This window comes from Anastrepha obliqua, chromosome 5 (genome assembly GCF_027943255.1).
Source record: "Anastrepha obliqua isolate idAnaObli1 chromosome 5, idAnaObli1_1.0, whole genome shotgun sequence".
Taxonomy (NCBI): Eukaryota; Metazoa; Arthropoda; class Insecta; order Diptera; family Tephritidae; genus Anastrepha; species Anastrepha obliqua.
Window position 1 is genome coordinate 96,458,175 of NC_072896.1, and position 19,648 is coordinate 96,477,822.

The 19,648-nt window shown below is 38.4% G+C and overlaps 1 protein-coding gene across 1 annotated transcript in view; it reads left to right on the plus strand.

Annotated features, from left to right (window-relative positions):
• The first annotated feature begins 630 nt into the window (after nt 1-630).
• The window catches only part of LOC129249264 (uncharacterized), a 43,875-nt gene continuing 24,857 nt past the window's right edge, over nt 631-19,648 (plus strand). Inside the window, exon 1 of the mRNA XM_054888963.1 lies at nt 631-795. Within this exon, the coding sequence (XP_054744938.1) occupies nt 729-795 (67 nt within the window). The 5' untranslated portion in view covers nt 631-728. The remainder of the gene's footprint in view (nt 796-19,648) is intronic.

Below are 19,648 nucleotides of genomic sequence, written 5' to 3' on the forward strand. Positions count from 1 at the left end.
GGCGTGCAAAGCAAGCACTCCAAAGCCTTTCGCAGCGTGCAGAAAGGCACGAATAGAGACGATGGTGGACGCAAGCAGACAGCAACAGCAGCGAGGCAGCGAAAACTGTATTTGCAGCCGGAGAAGTACGTATGTGCGAATGTATGTGTGTGCATAGCAGGCAGCACTACTGAACGACGTCACTAGTGAAAAGTTGAAAATTGCGATGCTTTGTTTTTGGCATGCCGGCTGCTTTTGCTAGTCGATGGGCTGCTAGCTGCCTAGCCGCATTTGCCTTTCTAGTTGTTCAATTGGTAGCTTCTTCCGTTGACGTTGGCTACTGGCCACTTTAGTCGAAGTTCACTAGAGAAAGTGTCTGCATCGCGTTGTGCTTTGGTCACGTGCGAATAATCTCCTGAATGTTATTGTGTGACTTAAGTGTGCATAGTTTTTGAATTTTAACGGTTTATGGCGCCATATTGTCGGGGCAATTGTGCGAGTATTTGAAGAATAAATAAATTTGGGAATTTATATTTTCCATTTGTGAGTTGGAATAAATATTTCTTATGCATAATAGCATAAACTAGAAATAATAGAATAAAAACAAAATCGCTTGAGGCGAACATTTTTTCGAAGGTCACAGTTTGCGTTTAAATTTCAAAGGAAATACTTGTCAGCCATTGACGATAGTTAGCCGGAAGTAAACGATTTGTAATTATTGTATTACAGTTTGAAAAATTGTGCAAGAAATGGAAAACAGCTTGAAAATTTTCTTAGCCGGAATTAGCCTGATTTTGCTGATGCATTGCAGTCAAGGTTGGTATTGGTTTTTATAAGACTAATAAAAGTTTTTTTGTATGGGAAAATATAATTTTGAGTTTTTGGAGAGCTCGTAATGTCTATAATATACCGTAGTTATTTTGGTTTTCGTACAAACTTTTACGAAAATTTGCGAAGGTATCAACAAATGTTTCTTATACGCTTACGGATAAAATAAGAGATTTGAGCCTACTACTGGTTTTGACTACTTTTCTTTTCTTACTATTTTTTCAATTTACATTAATTTTTTATAAAAATAAAGCTCATTCTTCAACAAATATCATATAAGTTTAAGTTCAAAACTATGTACAAAATTTAGAAAAATTCGACCAACTGGTACCAAAATTTAAAATTTTCATATGTGAATGGGGGAAAAAAATTGGGGCCACAGTCTCATAGCCCCTTTGCAGGTTTGAAGTGACCCAAATTATTGTTGCTTCTTGATAATTTTTTCCGAAGGTGTTGTGCATTTTCTCCAAGTTAACAAATGAACGATTTTTTATATTAAATTCTGATTAAAAAATTTGAAATGTTAGATGAAAATGTTTGCAACTTTTATAAATCTCGTACAAAGTTTGAAACTTTGATTGATGATATTCGTTATAGAATGAGTTATAGTTTTACAAAAAATGTATGAAAATTAAAAAAAAATTAAATTAAAATAGTAAATCCTGCTCAAAATATGGCGATTATATTATTTTGTTTGTAAGGGTATATAATATTCCATTCCTACACTGGTCTTTGTACGAATGGAATATTATATATCTCAAAAATTGTTTAAAAAATATTATACCTGCTTTGCTACATTAGTTATAATAAATTTTTGTTATAAGATAAGGTGATTACTTTCGGAAAAAGTACCACCAGAAAAAGTGCATAAAATTAAATTCTTTTGTGCGACCTCAGAAACTTGTCGATTGACGAGTTTCCCGCAAGTCTAGCAATCTTAAAAAAAATTATGTCATATAAAATTCGCTACATCTTGCTTCTATCTTCTATCTTTGACCGAGCTCCACCTCCTCCACCTTGCTGTTGTTCCACAAATGGAGGGACCTACAATTTTAAGCCGATTCCGAATGGCAAATCGTTTTTATGAGGAGTTTTTTCATGGCAGAAATACACACGGAGGTTTGCCATTGGCCGGTTTTAGTTTAAGCGACCACAAAAGAGACAATAACCTAGTCTGGTCGAGGGGACCTTTCATCGATTTTTTTTATGATTCTGTGTGATTTTTGAAAAAACAAATGTGTCCGTGCTTTTATCGTTCTATGATAAGAATCTGTTTAGATGAGGAAGAGAAAGAAAGGATCCCACACTTTCTGAGCCATAATCCTGCTCTATTCAATCTTAGACTCACCATTTTAGGTAGACAATCCTTTAATGAATTGGAAGATTTCAGTTCTGCAGAAATCAAGGAAATTTAGTATAAAATTTTTAAAAAGCCCACACTGGTTTTAAGAGAGATAAGGACAAGTTCCCACCGCGTTCCTCACAAGGGCTATGAGCCAAAGGGTGTCCCGTAGGATAATCGCTTCAAGCCAACCTAACCTGGTAAAATTAAAAATTAAAGAAAAAACACTTGCTATTCGAAGGAAATGCCTAGCAGCTTATTCAAAGTTTATTTCATTCTTTGAGAAAAATGCTAGCTAATGTAAAAAACTAGTGACTAAAATCCGAAAGAATTGGTCTCAAAGGAACCCCTTAAAGGCAAGAGTTACGAAAATGATTTTTTGTAATTGGAAAAATATTCAAGATGAACTAAATCTCAATTCCGCCTAGCCTTGATTCTGAAATGAGCTAAATGAAGCTTGATATTCTGGAGATTCAAATTTGTTGCCCAAATTTTATTTTCAAATTACAAAAAATGTTTTTTAGCTGTTATATTTTTGCCAAAATGTTTTTGTATGTCAAAATTGTTGAATAAATATTTAGAAAAATGTTTAGAAATTAAAAAATTATTTGGAAATTAAAAAAAAAAATAAAAATTTATATTCATTAACTGAAAAAATGTATCGTTGCCGCAAAGATTTTGAAGAAAATATGAGACTAGCCTATTCACCTCGTTTCTGGTAGCGTTTCCTCCTTATAGACTACAAACAGCTTTATTTTACCAGTAACCGTCTTCTGTGCTTGAAACACCGCCGTTAAACCACAAGAGGCTTATACACCGCCATTTCCATATAACCTAGGAGTAGCTCATTGTACCTATCCTAACCACGACTTCAAAGATGTTAAAGAAGCCCAGAGATAAAAAAAAGAAAGCTGGTTATCATCCGCCTGCAACTAGCATTTACGCCCTCTGAGCTAACGTTAGCCTAGCCGTTGGATTAAGCAGCATAGTCACAGAGATCATGCATCTCTTTCTTCAGCAGCAACTTAAGCTAATACACAGTACGGCCCTGCTCTCGCAGAATACAGTGTCGTTCATTGCCCGCTGCTTTGACTAGTGTGTGTCCGAGCTACGTCCGTAAGCGCGTCCAGGAGGCATAGAGTAGGATTTACACCCAACGAAGGATTAAGGGCAGGAAGAAAAAGAAGACCTTGGAAAAATGAAATAAATAAATAATTACCACTTCTACTAGGCGTTTGGCAGAGCTCCTCCTCCTATTTGTATTGTGCTTCTAGATCTGGTTCCACAAATAGATCCTTCCGTACGGTAGTTACGCACCAACCCGTTTGGCTATAGCAGCCGCAAATTCGGTTACGGCGGCCGAAGTGGCAAAATATTTATCTTTTCTTTTCATCAAGCGGGTGAAATTCAATTATGCTGCTCTGTAGTCCAAACTGAGCGATAAGAAAGCAAATGATCCATTGAATCGTTCGTTTGCATTATTGTGACCAATAGTGCCGATTTTCTGGGTATGAAAGTGTTGTCTTTTAGCAAGTGGAAAAGGGAGTGAATCATTTAGCAGTACTTACATATTACCTTTGATGGTAATGTTGGCTCTACCATCATCACCATCAGTTTTAATAAAATCAGAACCATAAAAAAAGGGAGCACCACGATGTCTCGTGCAATTAAAAAACTCCAAACTGCCACCTTCTTGAAGTGTAGGGAAATTTCGAGTATCCGGTGCATATTTTTTTTTTTTTTTTGGTTTTTCAAATGTGACAATTTTGCTTACGACATACGAAGAAATGAGCCTCTTAATAGAAAAAATTTGGTTACAATTTTCATTGAGTATTAGTTTATTTAACGAACTTATGACACAAATAAAATTTCTTTATCTTAAATCTTGAATTAAATCCGCTTCTTCTTCTTCTTAATTCGCGCGATAACCGCTTACGCGATTTTGGCCGAGATTAACAAAGCGCGCCAGTCGTTTCTTTCTCGTGCTAACCGGCGCCAATTGGACACACCAAGTGAAGCCAAGTCCTTCTCCACCTGATCTTTCCAACGCAGAGGAGGCCTTCCTTTTCCTCTGCTACCACCAGCTGGTACCGCATCGAATACTTTCAAAGCCGGAGCGTTTGTATCCATTCGGACGACATGACCCAGCCAACGTAGCCGCTGGATCTTTATTCGCTGCGCTATGTCTATGTCGTCGTAAAGCTCATACAGCTCATCGTTCCATAGTCTACGATATTCGCCGTTGCCAACGTGCAAAGGTCCAAAAATCTTACGCAGAATCTTTCTCTCGAACACTCCAAGCGTCGCTTCATCGGATGTTGTCATCGTCCAAGCTTCTGCGCCATACGTTAGGACGGGCATGATGAGAGTCTTGTAGAGTGTTAGTTTTGTTCGTCGAGAGAGGACTTTACTGCTCAATTGCCTACTTAGTCCAAAGTAGCACTTCTTGGCAAGAGAGATTCTACGTTGGATTTCAAGGCTGACATTTTTATCGGTGTTAATGCTGGTTCCCAAATACACGAAGTCTTTTACAACCTCGAAATTATAACTGTCAACAGTGACGTGGGTGCCGATACGCGAGTGCGCCGACTGTTTGTTTGAAGACAGGAGGTACTTCGTTTTGTCCTCGTTCACCACCAAACCCATTCGCTTTGCCTCTTGATCCAGTTTGGAGAAGGCAGAACTAACAGCGCGGTTGTTAAGGCCGATGATGTCAATATAATCGGCATACGCCAGCAATTGTACGCTCTTATAAAAAATTGTGCCTGAGCGATTAAGTTCTGCGGCTCGTACGATGCTCTCCAACATCAGGTGAAAGAATCTCCTTAGAATCTTCCAAATATTTGATGGGCAGAAACTACGTTAAGCGGCATATAGAAGCAAAAGCAACAAATACGAGTATGATTAGTCCGTCGAACTAAATGCTAGAGACACGATAACCTCATCGGCTCGCACAGTGTGAAGATGATCCATAGATTAGATTAAAATTATATATAAATTAAATAAGAATGAAGTTATATATAAATTAGATAACTCGAACAATAAACCGAATCTACTCTAAGCTGCTTCGTTGGTCAAAGAAGTGCATCATCGTGTGTGTGTGAAGTGCTCGGTAACTTGGCGCATGCAACGTGAATTTCTGCAATTTCTAAATAAATATTTGCCAAGTGGCTGCTATTGCAAAGTAATTATTCAGAATATATTCAATAGAAATGTCCAAAATATTTATTTACTAAAGCAGTTGAAGCCAGTGGTCCCCTTTCGAAAGCTTTCTATGTTGAAGCAAATTCATCGAAACACACGCGAATTATATGCATTCAAATGCATATTTAATTAATTATATGCAATATTTCCATTCAAAATAACATTGGCAGCCACTACGCAAATATTTACTCAATTAATATGTAGATAAGCTAATACACTTTGTGGAAAATTTTCCAAGAATTGGCAATAAGACACAAAATATTTATTACTCCTTCTTATTTTATTTCAAATTTATTCATTATATCACTTTTCACGTAGGCCAATAAAAAGTTTTTCAAATTCATTTGCCGAAATCGACTTCATTTCATTTCATATTAGGAGCTCGAGCTTTGTCAGCGAGAGAAATAAGTCAGTCGTAGTTAGATCAGATCAATTCATATAACATGGCACTTGTTGAGTTCTGGGCCAGAAATGTATGGACAATAATATCTCGTTGAAGTGGCGCCAAATTCATTATTTTTCCTCGAAAAATTCTATCTTTTTCCCTCCGAAAAGCGGTATAACGTTTAGATAATCTTTTTCATTTACCATCTAACCATCAGCCAAGAATTCAATAAATCTTGTTTTAAATTTTAAGATCTTAGTACTTTGTTAACAGTATTTAAGTACGAGTATATCTGCATACGTTCATTAATTAGCCCAAATTTTTTTAATAAAGAGCCATATTCCGCATGCTTCGCCATGCTGAGCCATTATAATTGATAATGGCCCCTCGGCAATTTGCTTGGCGTCGCTTATGTGGTTTTGTAAATACAATTAATAAATACGAGTTCATAAATTGACAAAATAAAATAGAAATAAAAAATTCGATTTATTTAGCGCCATCAACGGCAAATACAGTGTTTATTTTCAAAATAATTTGTTGAAATTTATAAAATTAATACGAATCTTGAATCCATCAGACGACTATTATTTATAATTTGTAATATTATTTATAAAATATTTCCAATATAATTTCTATATCTAAAGGCTTCTATTGTATAATAATAAAATTTGTTGAGTAAATTATTTGTACAATATTTTAATCCCGTAACTTATACTTCAGTAGGTCTTTGTGGACTATTTTTGAAAATGTTGTTGTGGAAGTTAATTAACCCTCCGTTGAACATCTTTTTTAATAACTTTGGCTGGACACCCGGGTCTGGCTTTTTTTTCGTGCTGTTCGGGGATCCTTTTTAAACAGTTATAATATATCCACGGGCGGCCGCCGTAGCCGAATGGATTGGTGCGTGATCACCATTCGGAATTCACTGAGAGGTCGTTGGTTCGAATCTCGGTGAAAGCAAAATTAATAAAAACATTTTCTAATAGCGGTCGCCCCTCGGCAGGCAATGGCAAACCTCCGAGTGTATTTCTGCCATGAAAAAGCTCCTCATAAAAATATCTGCCGTTCGGAGTCGGCTTGAAACTGTAGGTCCCTCCATTTGTGGAACAACATCAAGGCGCACACCACAAATAGGAGGAGGAGCTCGGCCAAACACCTAACAAAAGTGTACGCGCCAATTATTTATTTTTTTTTTTAATATATCCACTTATCGATAGAAAATTAAAGTTTAGGAAGCCACCTAGAAGCTCAAGTCGTTAGCCCCCAGTACGAAGGTCTTCAAAAGCTTATACTTAATGAAATTTATTTACAAAATTTTTGGTACCACATTTTGTCTGCTCAGCTTCTATCAAAATGGGTCTTTTCGGCTATTTTTGAAAATAGTTTTGCGAAATTTAATTAAAAGTGCAGTTAGAAGGTATCCAAAGCTCTATAATTAATAGCAACTGTTTGCAAAATATTTTAACCGTCTAACTAATGGGCCTTTGTGATCCTTTTTTGAAAAAGTTTCCTGAAAATTTACTAAAGTGCAGTTAGAAGGTCTTTAAAGGCCTATATTTAATAAAAAGTATTAAAACATTTTTTTGTACAACATCTTAACCTCTTGGCTTCTACTTGATATGGACTTTATGACCCCTTTTTGAAAAAAGTTTTGTGAAACTTAAGTTAAAGTGCAGTAAGAAGGTCTTCGAAACCCTATACTTAATGAAATGTATTTAAAAAATTCTTTGTACAACATTTTAACGCTCTTAACTTCTACTTGGATTGATTTTTTAAAGGAAGTTATGTGGAAGCCAAATAAAAGTACAAGAAAAAAACACCAAGGATGAAAAATTTGTTTTTACAACATTTTTACCCTTAACTTCTAATATAATGGGTCTTTTAGACCCGTTTTGAAAAAAGTTTATTAGAAGTTGTGTTAAAAGATATCCAAAGACCCATCCTTAATAAATTTTATTGCAAACATTTTTTGTAATATACATTTCAAAAAAATGTTGAATGGGTCTTTTTGACCCGTTCTGAAAAAATTTTTGTGAATGTTAATTAAAAGTCCAGCTAAAAAATCTCCAAACATCTATACTTAATAGAATTAATCAAAAAAAAATTGTTTTAATATATCAAATTCCTAACTTCTACTTGAATTAGTATCATATTTTCAACCCTTTCCCGAAGAGGTTTTGAGAAAGTTAATTAAAAATGCAAATGAAAGGTTTCCAAAGACCTGTCCTTAAAAAAATGTATTTAAAAAAAAAATTGTACAACATTTTTACCCTCTAATTTTAGTAGATTGGGTCTTTTTGCCCTTTTCTAAAAAAAGTTTTGTGAAAGTTAATTAAAAGTGCAGTTAGATGGTCTCCTGTTGTTACTACAATTTTTTCAGTATATTATACTTTAGTTGTTTTATGAAAGTTAGCTTAAAGGGCAGTTGGAAGCTTAAAATATTTCACCAAATTTGTCCGGGGTCACTGCACCCTACCAAGTAAAAATAAAGCATATCTTGTTGCTTTCTGCAAGTACTTTAGTATTTTTACCTCTTTAGATTCAATCATATTTGACAGCGAACTCATTTAAAATTCACATTACGAATCGGCTGCCAAAAAACCAAATGCTTCTCAAGCGAAATGCTAGTACAAATGTATGTGTATGTCTATGTGTGATATATGCCTTCATATTTTGATTACTTATAAATTCGTACATATTGAAAATAGTCTTCTCCAAATAATTTATATCGATCATCTGTCTTGTTTGTATTTGCTATTGATTTGCAAGAGGAAAGAAAATGTAAAAAAAAATTTTCTGCGCAAGCATTCATTGTATTACTCAAAATCTAATGGGTGTCCACTTTCTTAAATGGTAAAGGGAAATTTCTTCTCGGTTTTTCCTACCTTTAATATTTGAAAGCGATCGTGGCTGAAAATGAATTCGATTGACATTCAGAAGCTGCATTGACAGAAGAAGCTCGCAGAAATATATGATATAATATATGTATGTATACTTATACATACGATACATACTATTTATGTAAGCATTGTATAGAAAAAGTATTAACAAAACAGAGAAGTACTTATACAATTCAAAAATTTTCATATACAGTCGTTCCTGTGTGCCCTCTGCGCGAACTGTACGTATATAGTACTTAGACGCTATTACCGCCCAAGCCTATGAGCGGCCAAATTAAGATGGTGCAGCCATCGATGGCACGCCGGGGCGAGAGGTACTCGTACCTACCAAAACATTTGTGTATTTGCGGCCACTTGTGGCTTTTAATGCGATTTTTAATACTTTTTCGCAATGGATTTCAAATGACAGGTTGCCGATTAGTAAGTCGCAGCTGGGCCTTTATTTTCCTTTTTTGTTTTTAATTTCACTCCTCGTATGAAGCATTTAATATCAATGATTTTTCGAAGACATATACCCTACACTAAATTGAAAATTAGAGATTTTTAGACGTGCACAAAATTAAGGTAGTAAGTTCTATACAAAATAATGTTGGATGAATGCAAATCCGGCCTTTTAATATCACTTCTAAAGGTGTTGACCCAATGCAGGCTGCTTTGCTTGCTGTACTTGATTTGCTGGGTTTTGAAAGCTTGTATGACCAAATTGGCGCTTTGAATACTATTGTAACACTCAAATGATTCGAAAAAAGAAAAAGAAAACAGAGATGTTAACCATATTCAGTAATACATAAGACACTTTTGAATTATGATGTTAACTAGAAGCTGTGAAAAAATATTGCGAATATTTTTTAATAGTAAAAATGTGCAAGATAAGACACCAATCATCAAACCGAATTAAATGAAAGATATGACAGGCAAAGGCGGCCTGCATTGGACCATCATATTAAGGTTCTATCGTACACATTTTTACAAAATGTTGCTCCAAAAGAAGCAAAAAAGCCTTAAAAAATATGAACGTGCAAACTTTGGCGATATGACAAATCATTTTTTTCTGAAACATTTGCTTGCAAAAACCTTTTTATTTTATTTTTATTTTTTATATTTTTTTTTTTTTATTACAAGCACACAAAGCAAACCACAGAGCATATCTTGTGGAACTGTACTCGTATTGCTTTGGCAAAGACAAGAATGCTCATCTTTCATCGAGATCAAATGGATCCGCATGAAATCAAGAATGCGCCTCTTGTAGATAAACTGAAATTTGTTCGCAAGCCAGAAAATTTACTGAAAGAATTTCCAGCCTGAGGCAGATAACGCCTCTTAATAGAACCTGATGTAATACATTTAATGGCAGTAGTGCCAGTCAAGAGGACTAGTATTAACTACTTCTAAAGCATGTGGTAGGGCATTGGGCATGCTAAAGATATTAAAACTATTAATATTAACAAAAAACCGGATTAAATTAGATGTTCAAAGTACCCCTTCGATTTCCAAGCAGGCACAATATCTTTGTTACTTGACACTAGTAGGAATTTTCTTACATCTAAAAATTCGAGCTTGAACTTTGCGTAGAAGAAAATGATCCATACCTCAGGAAAAAAAATTAAAAAAAATGAAATGTATTTTGTAGTCAATTAAAACTTGCATTTTGTCAGTCAAAATTGAATTTGCTATAAAACTGCATACCCAGAAACATTTCAAAAATTCTGGTTAAAAAGTTGAAAGTTTTGATGAAATTTTAAAAAAGTTTGAAAAATGTTTGCAAAGTTTAAAATTTTGTGTCTCATGGTTTTTATTGTAGTACTAGCATCACCCAGTGGGCTTCGCACCACCATACATAAAATGTTTGTTTTATATCGCAAGAAATTTTTCATATTAAGTTTTCTTTATAGAACTCGTAAAATGTTTAAACAGTTGAATTTGTTGATTTTTTTCATTCAACATACTTTCTAAAGATGTCACAATAGCCTTTTCTGTACTTTTTTAAAATTTGATTGTGGGGGTCACCTATATACAGGTAAGGTACCGGTTCAAACACATCCTAGGGTTATCCAGGTCCACGTTTTGGTCTATATCTCGAGACCCTAGTTACGGAGGGGCATTAAAAATACTCTATACTATAGAATCATCAGCAGCTTCCATTTGCTACCCATATTGTACAAACACATCCTAGAGTTACCCGGGTCCACGTTTTGGATTATATCTCGAGACCCTAGTCACGGAACGGTATGAAAAATACTCTATACTATAGAAATCATCAACAGCTTCCATTTGCTACCCATATTGTACGAACACATCCATCATGAGACATCAAAAAATGGCTTGATCCGTGGATAGCCTCAAAAGATGAACAGTTTTACCGCGACGGTATACGAGATCTACCAGAAAGATGGGAAGAAGTAATAACCAGCGATGGGCAATACTTTCATAAATTCACTTGTAAACTTTTTTTCAGAATAAAGTTGTATTTTCATCAAAAAAACAGTGAGAACTTAGTTGCGCACCTAATACTATATTACTTTGATGATCGCTCAACCAGGCGCTATGTTAACTGGTCAGGATAGCAAGGTGGTTTTTCTTATTATATATAGTACATATACGAGTAATAATATCTCATGATACCTCTTTTGGTGACTCATCCTTATCCAAACTCTGTGCTGAATGTTGGTGATTGTCATTTTGAATTCTTTCTTAACAAAAGTGACAACCGATTCAGAATTAGTTCGGATTCGTTATGAGAAAGAGTGTCAAAGCAAGCCTCCAAATGCTCTTATTTTTCGCTTACATTTAGTTCATCTAGAATCCACTTATTCAATTTTTTCACTTAACGCTTTCGTTGGCACTAAATTGTGTTCAAAGCTTTAACTAGTGATATTTGGAGCTCTAAACAAGCCATATAAATTTGGATTCCTGTTTTGGACTTTTGGTTACATTTTTATAGAAAAAAGATATTTCGTCAATAGAAAGAAGATATTGTCAAGTGTCTATATCTCGAGACCCTAGTTACGGAGGGGCATTAAAAATACTCTATACTATAGAATCATCAGCAGCTTCCATTTGCTACCCATATTGTACAAACACATCCTAGAGTTACCCGGGTCCACGTTTTGGATTATATCTCGAGACCCTAGTCACGGAACGGTATGAAAAATACTCTATACTATAGAAATCATCAACAGCTTCCATTTGCTACCCATATTGTACGAACACATCCTTAAGTTATCGGGGTCCACATTTTGGGCGATATCTCGAGACCCTAGTTACGGAGCGGCATCAAAAATACTCTATACTATAGAATCATCAGCAGCTTCCATTTGCTACCCATATTGTACAAACACATCCTAGGGTTACCCGGGTCCACGTTTCGGATTATATCTCGAGACCCTGGTATCCGATTCTTAAAATTTTAAAACACAAACCATCTACTGAATAGTCCAAACAAAGCCTAAAAATTTGGTTTGGATAGGTGAGCCCGTTCGCGAGTTTTAAGCGAATATAGGGACAGATTTTCACATTTATATATATAGATGAACTTTATTTTTTTATATAAAAATTAGTGGTGTATTTATAACTTTACATTCCAAAAATTCTGGTTAAAAAGTTGAAAGTTTTGATGAAATTTTGAAAAAGTTTGAACATTTTTGTCATTATTCCGTTATATTTGGTATGAACTGTATTTTTTTATAAAAAAAATATTAATGTGTTTATAATTTTGCATGGGGGTGTACACATATAAGACGAAATCGTAGGGGTACGATATAATAGTGGCTAATAAACAGCAAACACCTACTTTCGTGTGTGGATCCACGCTGAAGAAGTGATTTTTTTAAATTTTACAGACCAGCAAAGCAAAACCTTGCATTGCGAGTATTATTCCTATTGAATCCAGGGTAAAGGCTTTCCTTTTTTAGAACTAGATATTAAACATTAAAATGTTTGTTTGTTTATATCCTGGTTAGCAGTTGCCCTGTGGTGCAGCTGTTCTGGTCAATATATTTTCTAAAAGATGACAAGTTGCAGTGATGATTTGGTCAAAGAATAAAGTATCCTGCAATAGCTTTGCTGATAAATTAATTTGCCTTTTGATTACCAATTTTTTCCCTATGATGAGAAATAATCTAATAATCATCCCCATATTATGAGTAGCCTTATTCTTAGGTCACTAGGCGCCTTCGATTCGCCATTTCTCGGCTCGCTAAGTTTCGGCTCTGCCCTCTTGATGTAAAATTGGTGTGTGAAAGCAACATCAAAGTTGTCGAGCAAGATGCGCCGCTATCGAGTGTGCTTATACCTCATAAAACTGGTATAAGTGACTGCTAAAAAAAAAAGATGCACGAACAAAGGCTACAAAATACGAAAACCCGACAGAAAGGATTGGCAGACCAGAGTCATATCGGACCCCAGTAGTCACCATATTTGTACTGACGGCTCATAGATGGACAATGTCACTGGATCGGCAGTGTACTAAGAACAATTATTCTTAAGTTGATCCTTTAGACTCCCATTCCGGTACGTCTTCCAAGCTGATGATAGTCAAGCAGTGATCAAGGCACTGGTCTCAGCGCGCATTAATTTAAGATGTTAAAGAATGCAGGAGGTTGCTGTCGCTTATCCAACAACACAACACCATATTTTTTTGGGTCCCCTGCAACTCTGGAGTGAAGGGAAATGAAAGAGTGGATGAGGAAAAAGGAGGGAAAAGGAAAAGCTCTGAGCTTGACCTTCAGTGAGTTATAAGCATACCTCTAAACGAACTATACACTGCGGTTGCTTTGAGCGTAATCGCGTCCTGACAGGTGTTATAACGGGTCACTGCACTATTGACACCCTAGCCAGTAGAATGGGTGTACCTCACAATGACTTTTGCAGGAGTTTTGAAGATGACGAAGAAATTGAGTGGGTACATTCACCTCCTCAGTGAATGCCCTGCACTTTAAAGAAGCCGTGCCGAATATTTTTGCGATTATTTCCTTGAAGACCTATGAAATTTGAAAAATATCTCAATGGTGGTTTAAGCCCCTTACTGAGGGGATGGAAGTCAAATGCAGGTATTACAATGGGTCCTAGAGCCACCTAGTGTCTTGTTTTCGACAAGCATCCTGGCGAACCTAACCTAAGTCTCTTTTAAGATAGTTTCATTAGGCCATAAATATAGCCATTTATGAAGACCTTTCCAATATATCCAACGAATATTTATTTAAACTAATTCTTTCATCTGTTCGCCACTCGCCAACGCTTGGCGAGTACTTAGATATTAGTGTTCTTGCATAGAGGCCAAGGAGCATGACGACTTATACACTTATGCCCCTTTTCATTCTCATCATTTCAATGCAGTTATTACCCCTTTATTCCATTTGTTTCTATCTGTCTCGAACAAAGTGAATGAAGCTCCACATGCTCACCTCAATTTAGTAAAGGGTATAAAAATAGGACCCAACACAGAGCGCATTGTTAGAGCAATTTTTACAAAAAATATTAAGAATTTTTAAAGATTTCACTTGTAGCAAAGTGGAATAAACAAACGAGCAGCAAGCCAACAGATCAACAGATCAGCACGCAAATGTGAGAGGCTGGAAGGGGCGATTGATGAAAAATGTTCTGTAATTAATTTTGGCATAGCCGTGTTTTTACTTTCAGACTATTTCTCATGCGTACAGGTGTTTTCATGTATTTTCTCTATTTTTGGATGTTCTTGTGTTTTCCACATGTCTGTCGGCTGGCCACACCGCTATGGTTTAGCGCAAATTATTGCGGTGTTAAATAAATTTTAAACAAGCATTGAACTTGTCGATGCATAAATGTCAGCAAGGTGATTAGAATATATGCAGTAATGACCTCGGGTAAATAGATGTGGTTGCATACAAAAATTGTAAGAAGTAGAAATATACAGTACAAATTTATTCGGTATTTGCAAAGGTATCTGTGGATGAGTGAATGTAGTGGGAAATATTTTCAAAGAGTATTCCATAAAAATGCATCGTGGCTTGTTTGTTTAGCTGCCTGGTGATTGTGCACTTTGAGATTTTCGCAAATAGTTTTAAAATATTGGTTTATTCACATCACTTTTAGCATTCTACGAAAACATCATAAATTAGTAAATTTCGTGTGCTGATATGTTTGGAATATCTCACCTGAATACACATAAATCACGAAACTCAGTGTGTTGAAGTGTACCTTGTCATGTCGGTCTCCTTGCCGCGGGGATGAGGCTTAAGTGGGGAGTTAACCCCATTCTATGGAGATTAACTTACCACGAACTAAGAGGGCAGCTCCACATAGGAATTGGGTATCCACTCAACCGCGGAACGGCGGAATTGGTGGCCACCCAAGTACTATGTGGAGAGTACCGTACCGACAACCTGGCAGGAGGTATAAAATGCATTTTTCTACAATGTGGAGGCTCAACAAGGATCTCTCTGCACGAGGTAACCCACTTCTGGGAAATCCTCCCGTCGAGCAATCGACGGCTCGGGCATCGGATGTGCAGGCCCGAACCCCACATTCCCCTATGACCGGAACTGACACCCAGGGTTCCGGAGGAAGCAAACTACTAGTGGTGAAACATGGCACATTGGCTATGCCAATGGAGAGCCGAGTGAGTGTGAGTGATACACCGCCGTCGAAACGATCTGAAGCAACTGAACAAGTTGTGGAGGATGTGGAGATGGCGGACAATCTCTCAGTAGACTCAGACGGATCTCTGGTACCGAGTAAGTCTTTGATAACGGTTAAACCTGGTGCGAATCAGGTAAGTACCGGTAAAAAGACCGAAGTTATTGGAGATTCGAACGCAGGTGTTGGTCTAACCGCAAGGCAGATCAAACGAAGGAGACAGAAGGCGAGGCAAGCCGAAGCACTAGCTAAGGCAAGGACTCAAGCTCCGTCAACTTCGACACCTGTAACGGAAACGGGAAAGCGTGGCAGAACAGAGGATTCCTCTGTAGCGCTGCGCTCTTCCGGAAACGAAACGGGGTCTGTGCCAACGACAGGGAAGAGGAGAAAGGCAAAGAAGAGGAAAGTCGAGAGACGGAATTCGGAAATGCCTGCATCCTCGACCCAATCCAAGGCAGACAAACCTTTGCCTGACAAGGCAGAGGCTAAGGGACCTCAAATGTCGAATGACACTCTTCCGTCAACGTCTGGCGAATCATTCGCGAGAATGGCAGCAAAGGCAATGACGGTGGAGATACATACCGACAAACAAGATGGTCTACTGTCCAAAGGGCAACAAGACTATCTTGATAGCTATCTTTGGAAAGCTATCGGTGAGTCGAAAGACGCGCCGACGTTCGAGGGGAAAAGCGTGGTGGACGGCATCGTAAAGGTGCACTGTTCCAATGCTTTTTCCCGAGAATGGCTAGAAAAAGCTATAGCAAAGATTCCAGCCTGCGAAAACAGCAAGTTTATTCTTGTTGAGAGTAGCAAAGAAAGGCTGGTACGAGCGAGTGTCTGGATTCCGGGTCCTTCCTGTAATTCAGCAGAACTCCTCAAACGCATCCGTGTTCAGAACAAGGATCTTGACACGACTCTCTGGAGAGTATACTCCTGCACCAGGCAGAAATCCGCCACCACTTCGGAGACGGGTTCCCACCTGGTACTGGGTATCGATCTTGGGTCCCTCAAGGTGCTTAAGTCGAAGTACGGTTGCCGTCCTCACCTACATCTGGGGCGGATCCAGTTCCGCGTCCAGGATAAGGTGGAGGACAAAGCGTAAATATACTCAGTCTCATGACTGAAGTAATATTTACACAGATTAATCTGCAGCATAGCAAAGCGTCTACGGCTCTCTTGTGCCGTAGGCATGCAAAACTGCAAACAAGCCCACACATAATACTTATACAAGAACCATGGGTATGTCACAAGCGTATCTGTGGTCTAAGTGCTATGTCGTGGGGACAAATACTTCATTGTGAAGGGAATGTGAGACCGCGAGCATGTATTATCATGCCGAGGTTGATCGAACACACGATGTTAAAAGAGCTATGCTCTGGAGATATCGTTGCTGCAAAAATAAAGTACTGGAAAAGTGGGAACAGTGTCGAAGCTATCATAGTTTCGGCCTACCTACCCTATGACTCTGTACAGCCACCTCCTTCGAGGGAGCTAAGAGAAGTGGTCAAGTACGCAGAATCCAATAATCTGGGGCTAATAGTGGGCTGTGACGCAAATTCACAGAACATTGTGTGGGGAAGCAGCAAATGCAACCCCAGAGGTCTCAAGTTACTGGATTTTATCCTGTCATCCGATTTGGTCATTCAAAACACTGGTAACAAACCAACTTTTGTGACCAGAAGGAGACAAGAGGTGATTGATTTAACACTTACCAATAGGTCAGTTGGAAATCAAATCAACCGATGGCGAGTTTTGGAAGAGGACTCTCTTTCTGATCATCGTCTTATCGAATTCCGACTGGGAATTGACACAATATCAATACCTTCCGGTAGGAATCCTCGAAATGTGGACTGGGACAGGTATGGTGAGCTTGTAACAGAGCGATTACCAAACCTGAAAAAACTCAAATCAGCAGAAATGATTGAAGATGCGACTAAGAAATTAGAAGGTACTTTAATCAATTGCTTCGAGGAACTGTGTCCACTCAGGCAAAGCAGACAGGGGAAAGCGGTTCCTTGGTGGAACCCTGAACTGTCGAAGCTTCGTGTACGGTCCAGGAAACTTCTTAATAAGGCCTTGAAGACCAAAACAGAAGAGGACTGGGCCAATCATCGACTTACACAGAGAGAATATAAGAAGAAAGTACGGCAAGCCAAACTTGAATCCTATAGAAATTTCTGCAGTAACGTCGAAGAAATGAGGGAAACAGCGAGACTTTGTAAGGTCCTTCATTTAGACCGCTCAGTAAGGCTGGATTCCATTCGAAAACCTGATGGTTCATACACCATTTCCAAATCGGAAACGTTTAATGCTTTACTCGAAACCCACTTTCCGGGTAGTAGAACTCTCTCTGAAGGTGAGAGTGGCATGAACAACAACGGTGGCAATGGTGGAACCTCTAGGTACAGCTGGTATATTGCTAGTCGGATAGTGACAAGGAAATCGATAAGGTTTTCCTTATCTTCCTTTGAAAACTTTAAGTCCCCTGGACCTGACGGAATATATCCAGCAATGCTTAAAAAAGGAGGAGACAGGCTGATTGAGGCCCTGAAAAGGATCTTTACAGCCTGTCTTGCATTTGGTTATATACCATCCCTATGGCGACGCGTAAGAGTAGTATTTATTCCGAAACCAGGAAAAGATGACTATTCCCTAGCAAAAAGTTTTAGACCAATCAGTTTGACATCGTTCATGTTGAAAAGTCTGGAACGAGTGGTGGAGAAACATATTCGAGTGGGGGTATTGCCGAGAAGTCCACTTAGTAGAAATCAACACGCTTACCAGAGTGGAAAATCATGTGAATCAGCCTTACACGATCTTGTTAGCAAGATTGAAGCTGGGCTGGAAGCTGACGAATACACAATGGGCGTGTTCGTGGACATTGAGGGGGCTTTTGATAATGCCACTTTCGGCTCGATATGTTCTTCTGCCGAACGACACGGAGTTAATCAAGCCATTATAAAATGGATATACTCCATGCTCTCTGAGAGGCTGTTAACCGCTGGTGGGAGCGATGACGAGCAAATCACAGTCAGGGCCAAGCAAGGATGTCCCCAAGGGGGTGTTCTTTCTCCGCTGCTGTGGTGCTTCGTCGTAGACTCCCTATTAGTGGAGATGCAGGAACTCGGCTTTCATGTCCAAGCATATGCGGACGACGTCTGTGCGCTAACATCGGATAAATCCTTAAGGAGGCTTTGCACGAAAGTGCAGAGGATTCTTGACAAAATCGATGATTGGTGCATGAGACAAGGTCTTTCCGTTAATCCGAACAAAACAACCATAGTCTTGTTTACGAGAAAACGGAAATTGGATGGACTCAGTCTTCCAACACTGAAAGGTGTGACACTTGGTCTTTCCAACGAAGTTAAATATCTAGGAGTAATTTTGGATAAGAAGCTGACTTGGGAGACACACGTTTCACTGAAGGTGAATCGTGCATTGAAGATTTTTCAGCAATGCCGTAGAGCCTTTGGCAAAACTTGGGGTCTGAAACCTGCTGTGGTCCTATGGATATACACGGCACTTATCAGACCAATCATCACTTACGCTTCTGTGGTCTGGTGGCGACGGAGCATGGTTAAGTCCACAATCCGGGAACTATACAGGCTGCAAAGAAGTGTATGTTTATGCATCACGGGTGCCATGAGTACAACCTCTGGAGATGCCCTAAATGCTATGCTCGATTTGCTCCCCCTGGATCTTAAGATACAACAGGAAGCAATAAAAGCAATGTGCAGACTCCATAAATATGGTCTCTGGCACGAAGATGGAACTTCGGGACACAGAGAAATCTTTAAGTTGCTGTCGGAGCAGTGTCCACTGTTTTTGGCACCTAAAGATGACCTGATACCCACAGTTTCATTCGGAAGGAAATTTGATGTCAGATTTCCATTGCGTGAGCAATGGAGCAATCCAGGAGGCATGCAGGGAGGTTTGACGGATATTTTCTTTACCGATGGGTCCAAGACTGAAATAGGGTCTGGAGCCGGATGGTACTTAAACGATAGTAATAAGTATCACTACGCTATGGGGGGAATGGCAACTGTTTTCCAAACAGAAGTTTTTGCCATCCTAAAAGTAGCCGAATGGATAATCGAGAGGAGATGGAGCGGGAAACAGATTGGAGTCTTCAGTGACAGTCAGGCTGCATTGAAGGCCCTGGAGAACGCGAAGCAAACCTCAAAGATTGTTCAAGAATGTAAGAAGAAGCTTAATTCTGTCGCAAGACAAAACAGGCTTGTACTTATATGGGTTCCGGGACACTCCGGTGTTCAAGGAAACGAAATTGCCGACGAATTGGCCAACCGTGGATCAGCGGTGCCCCCACAGGGGCCAGAGCCAATAATCGGAATCAGTCCCGCAGGAATCAAGAACTGGATCAACGATTATGTAGGCAAT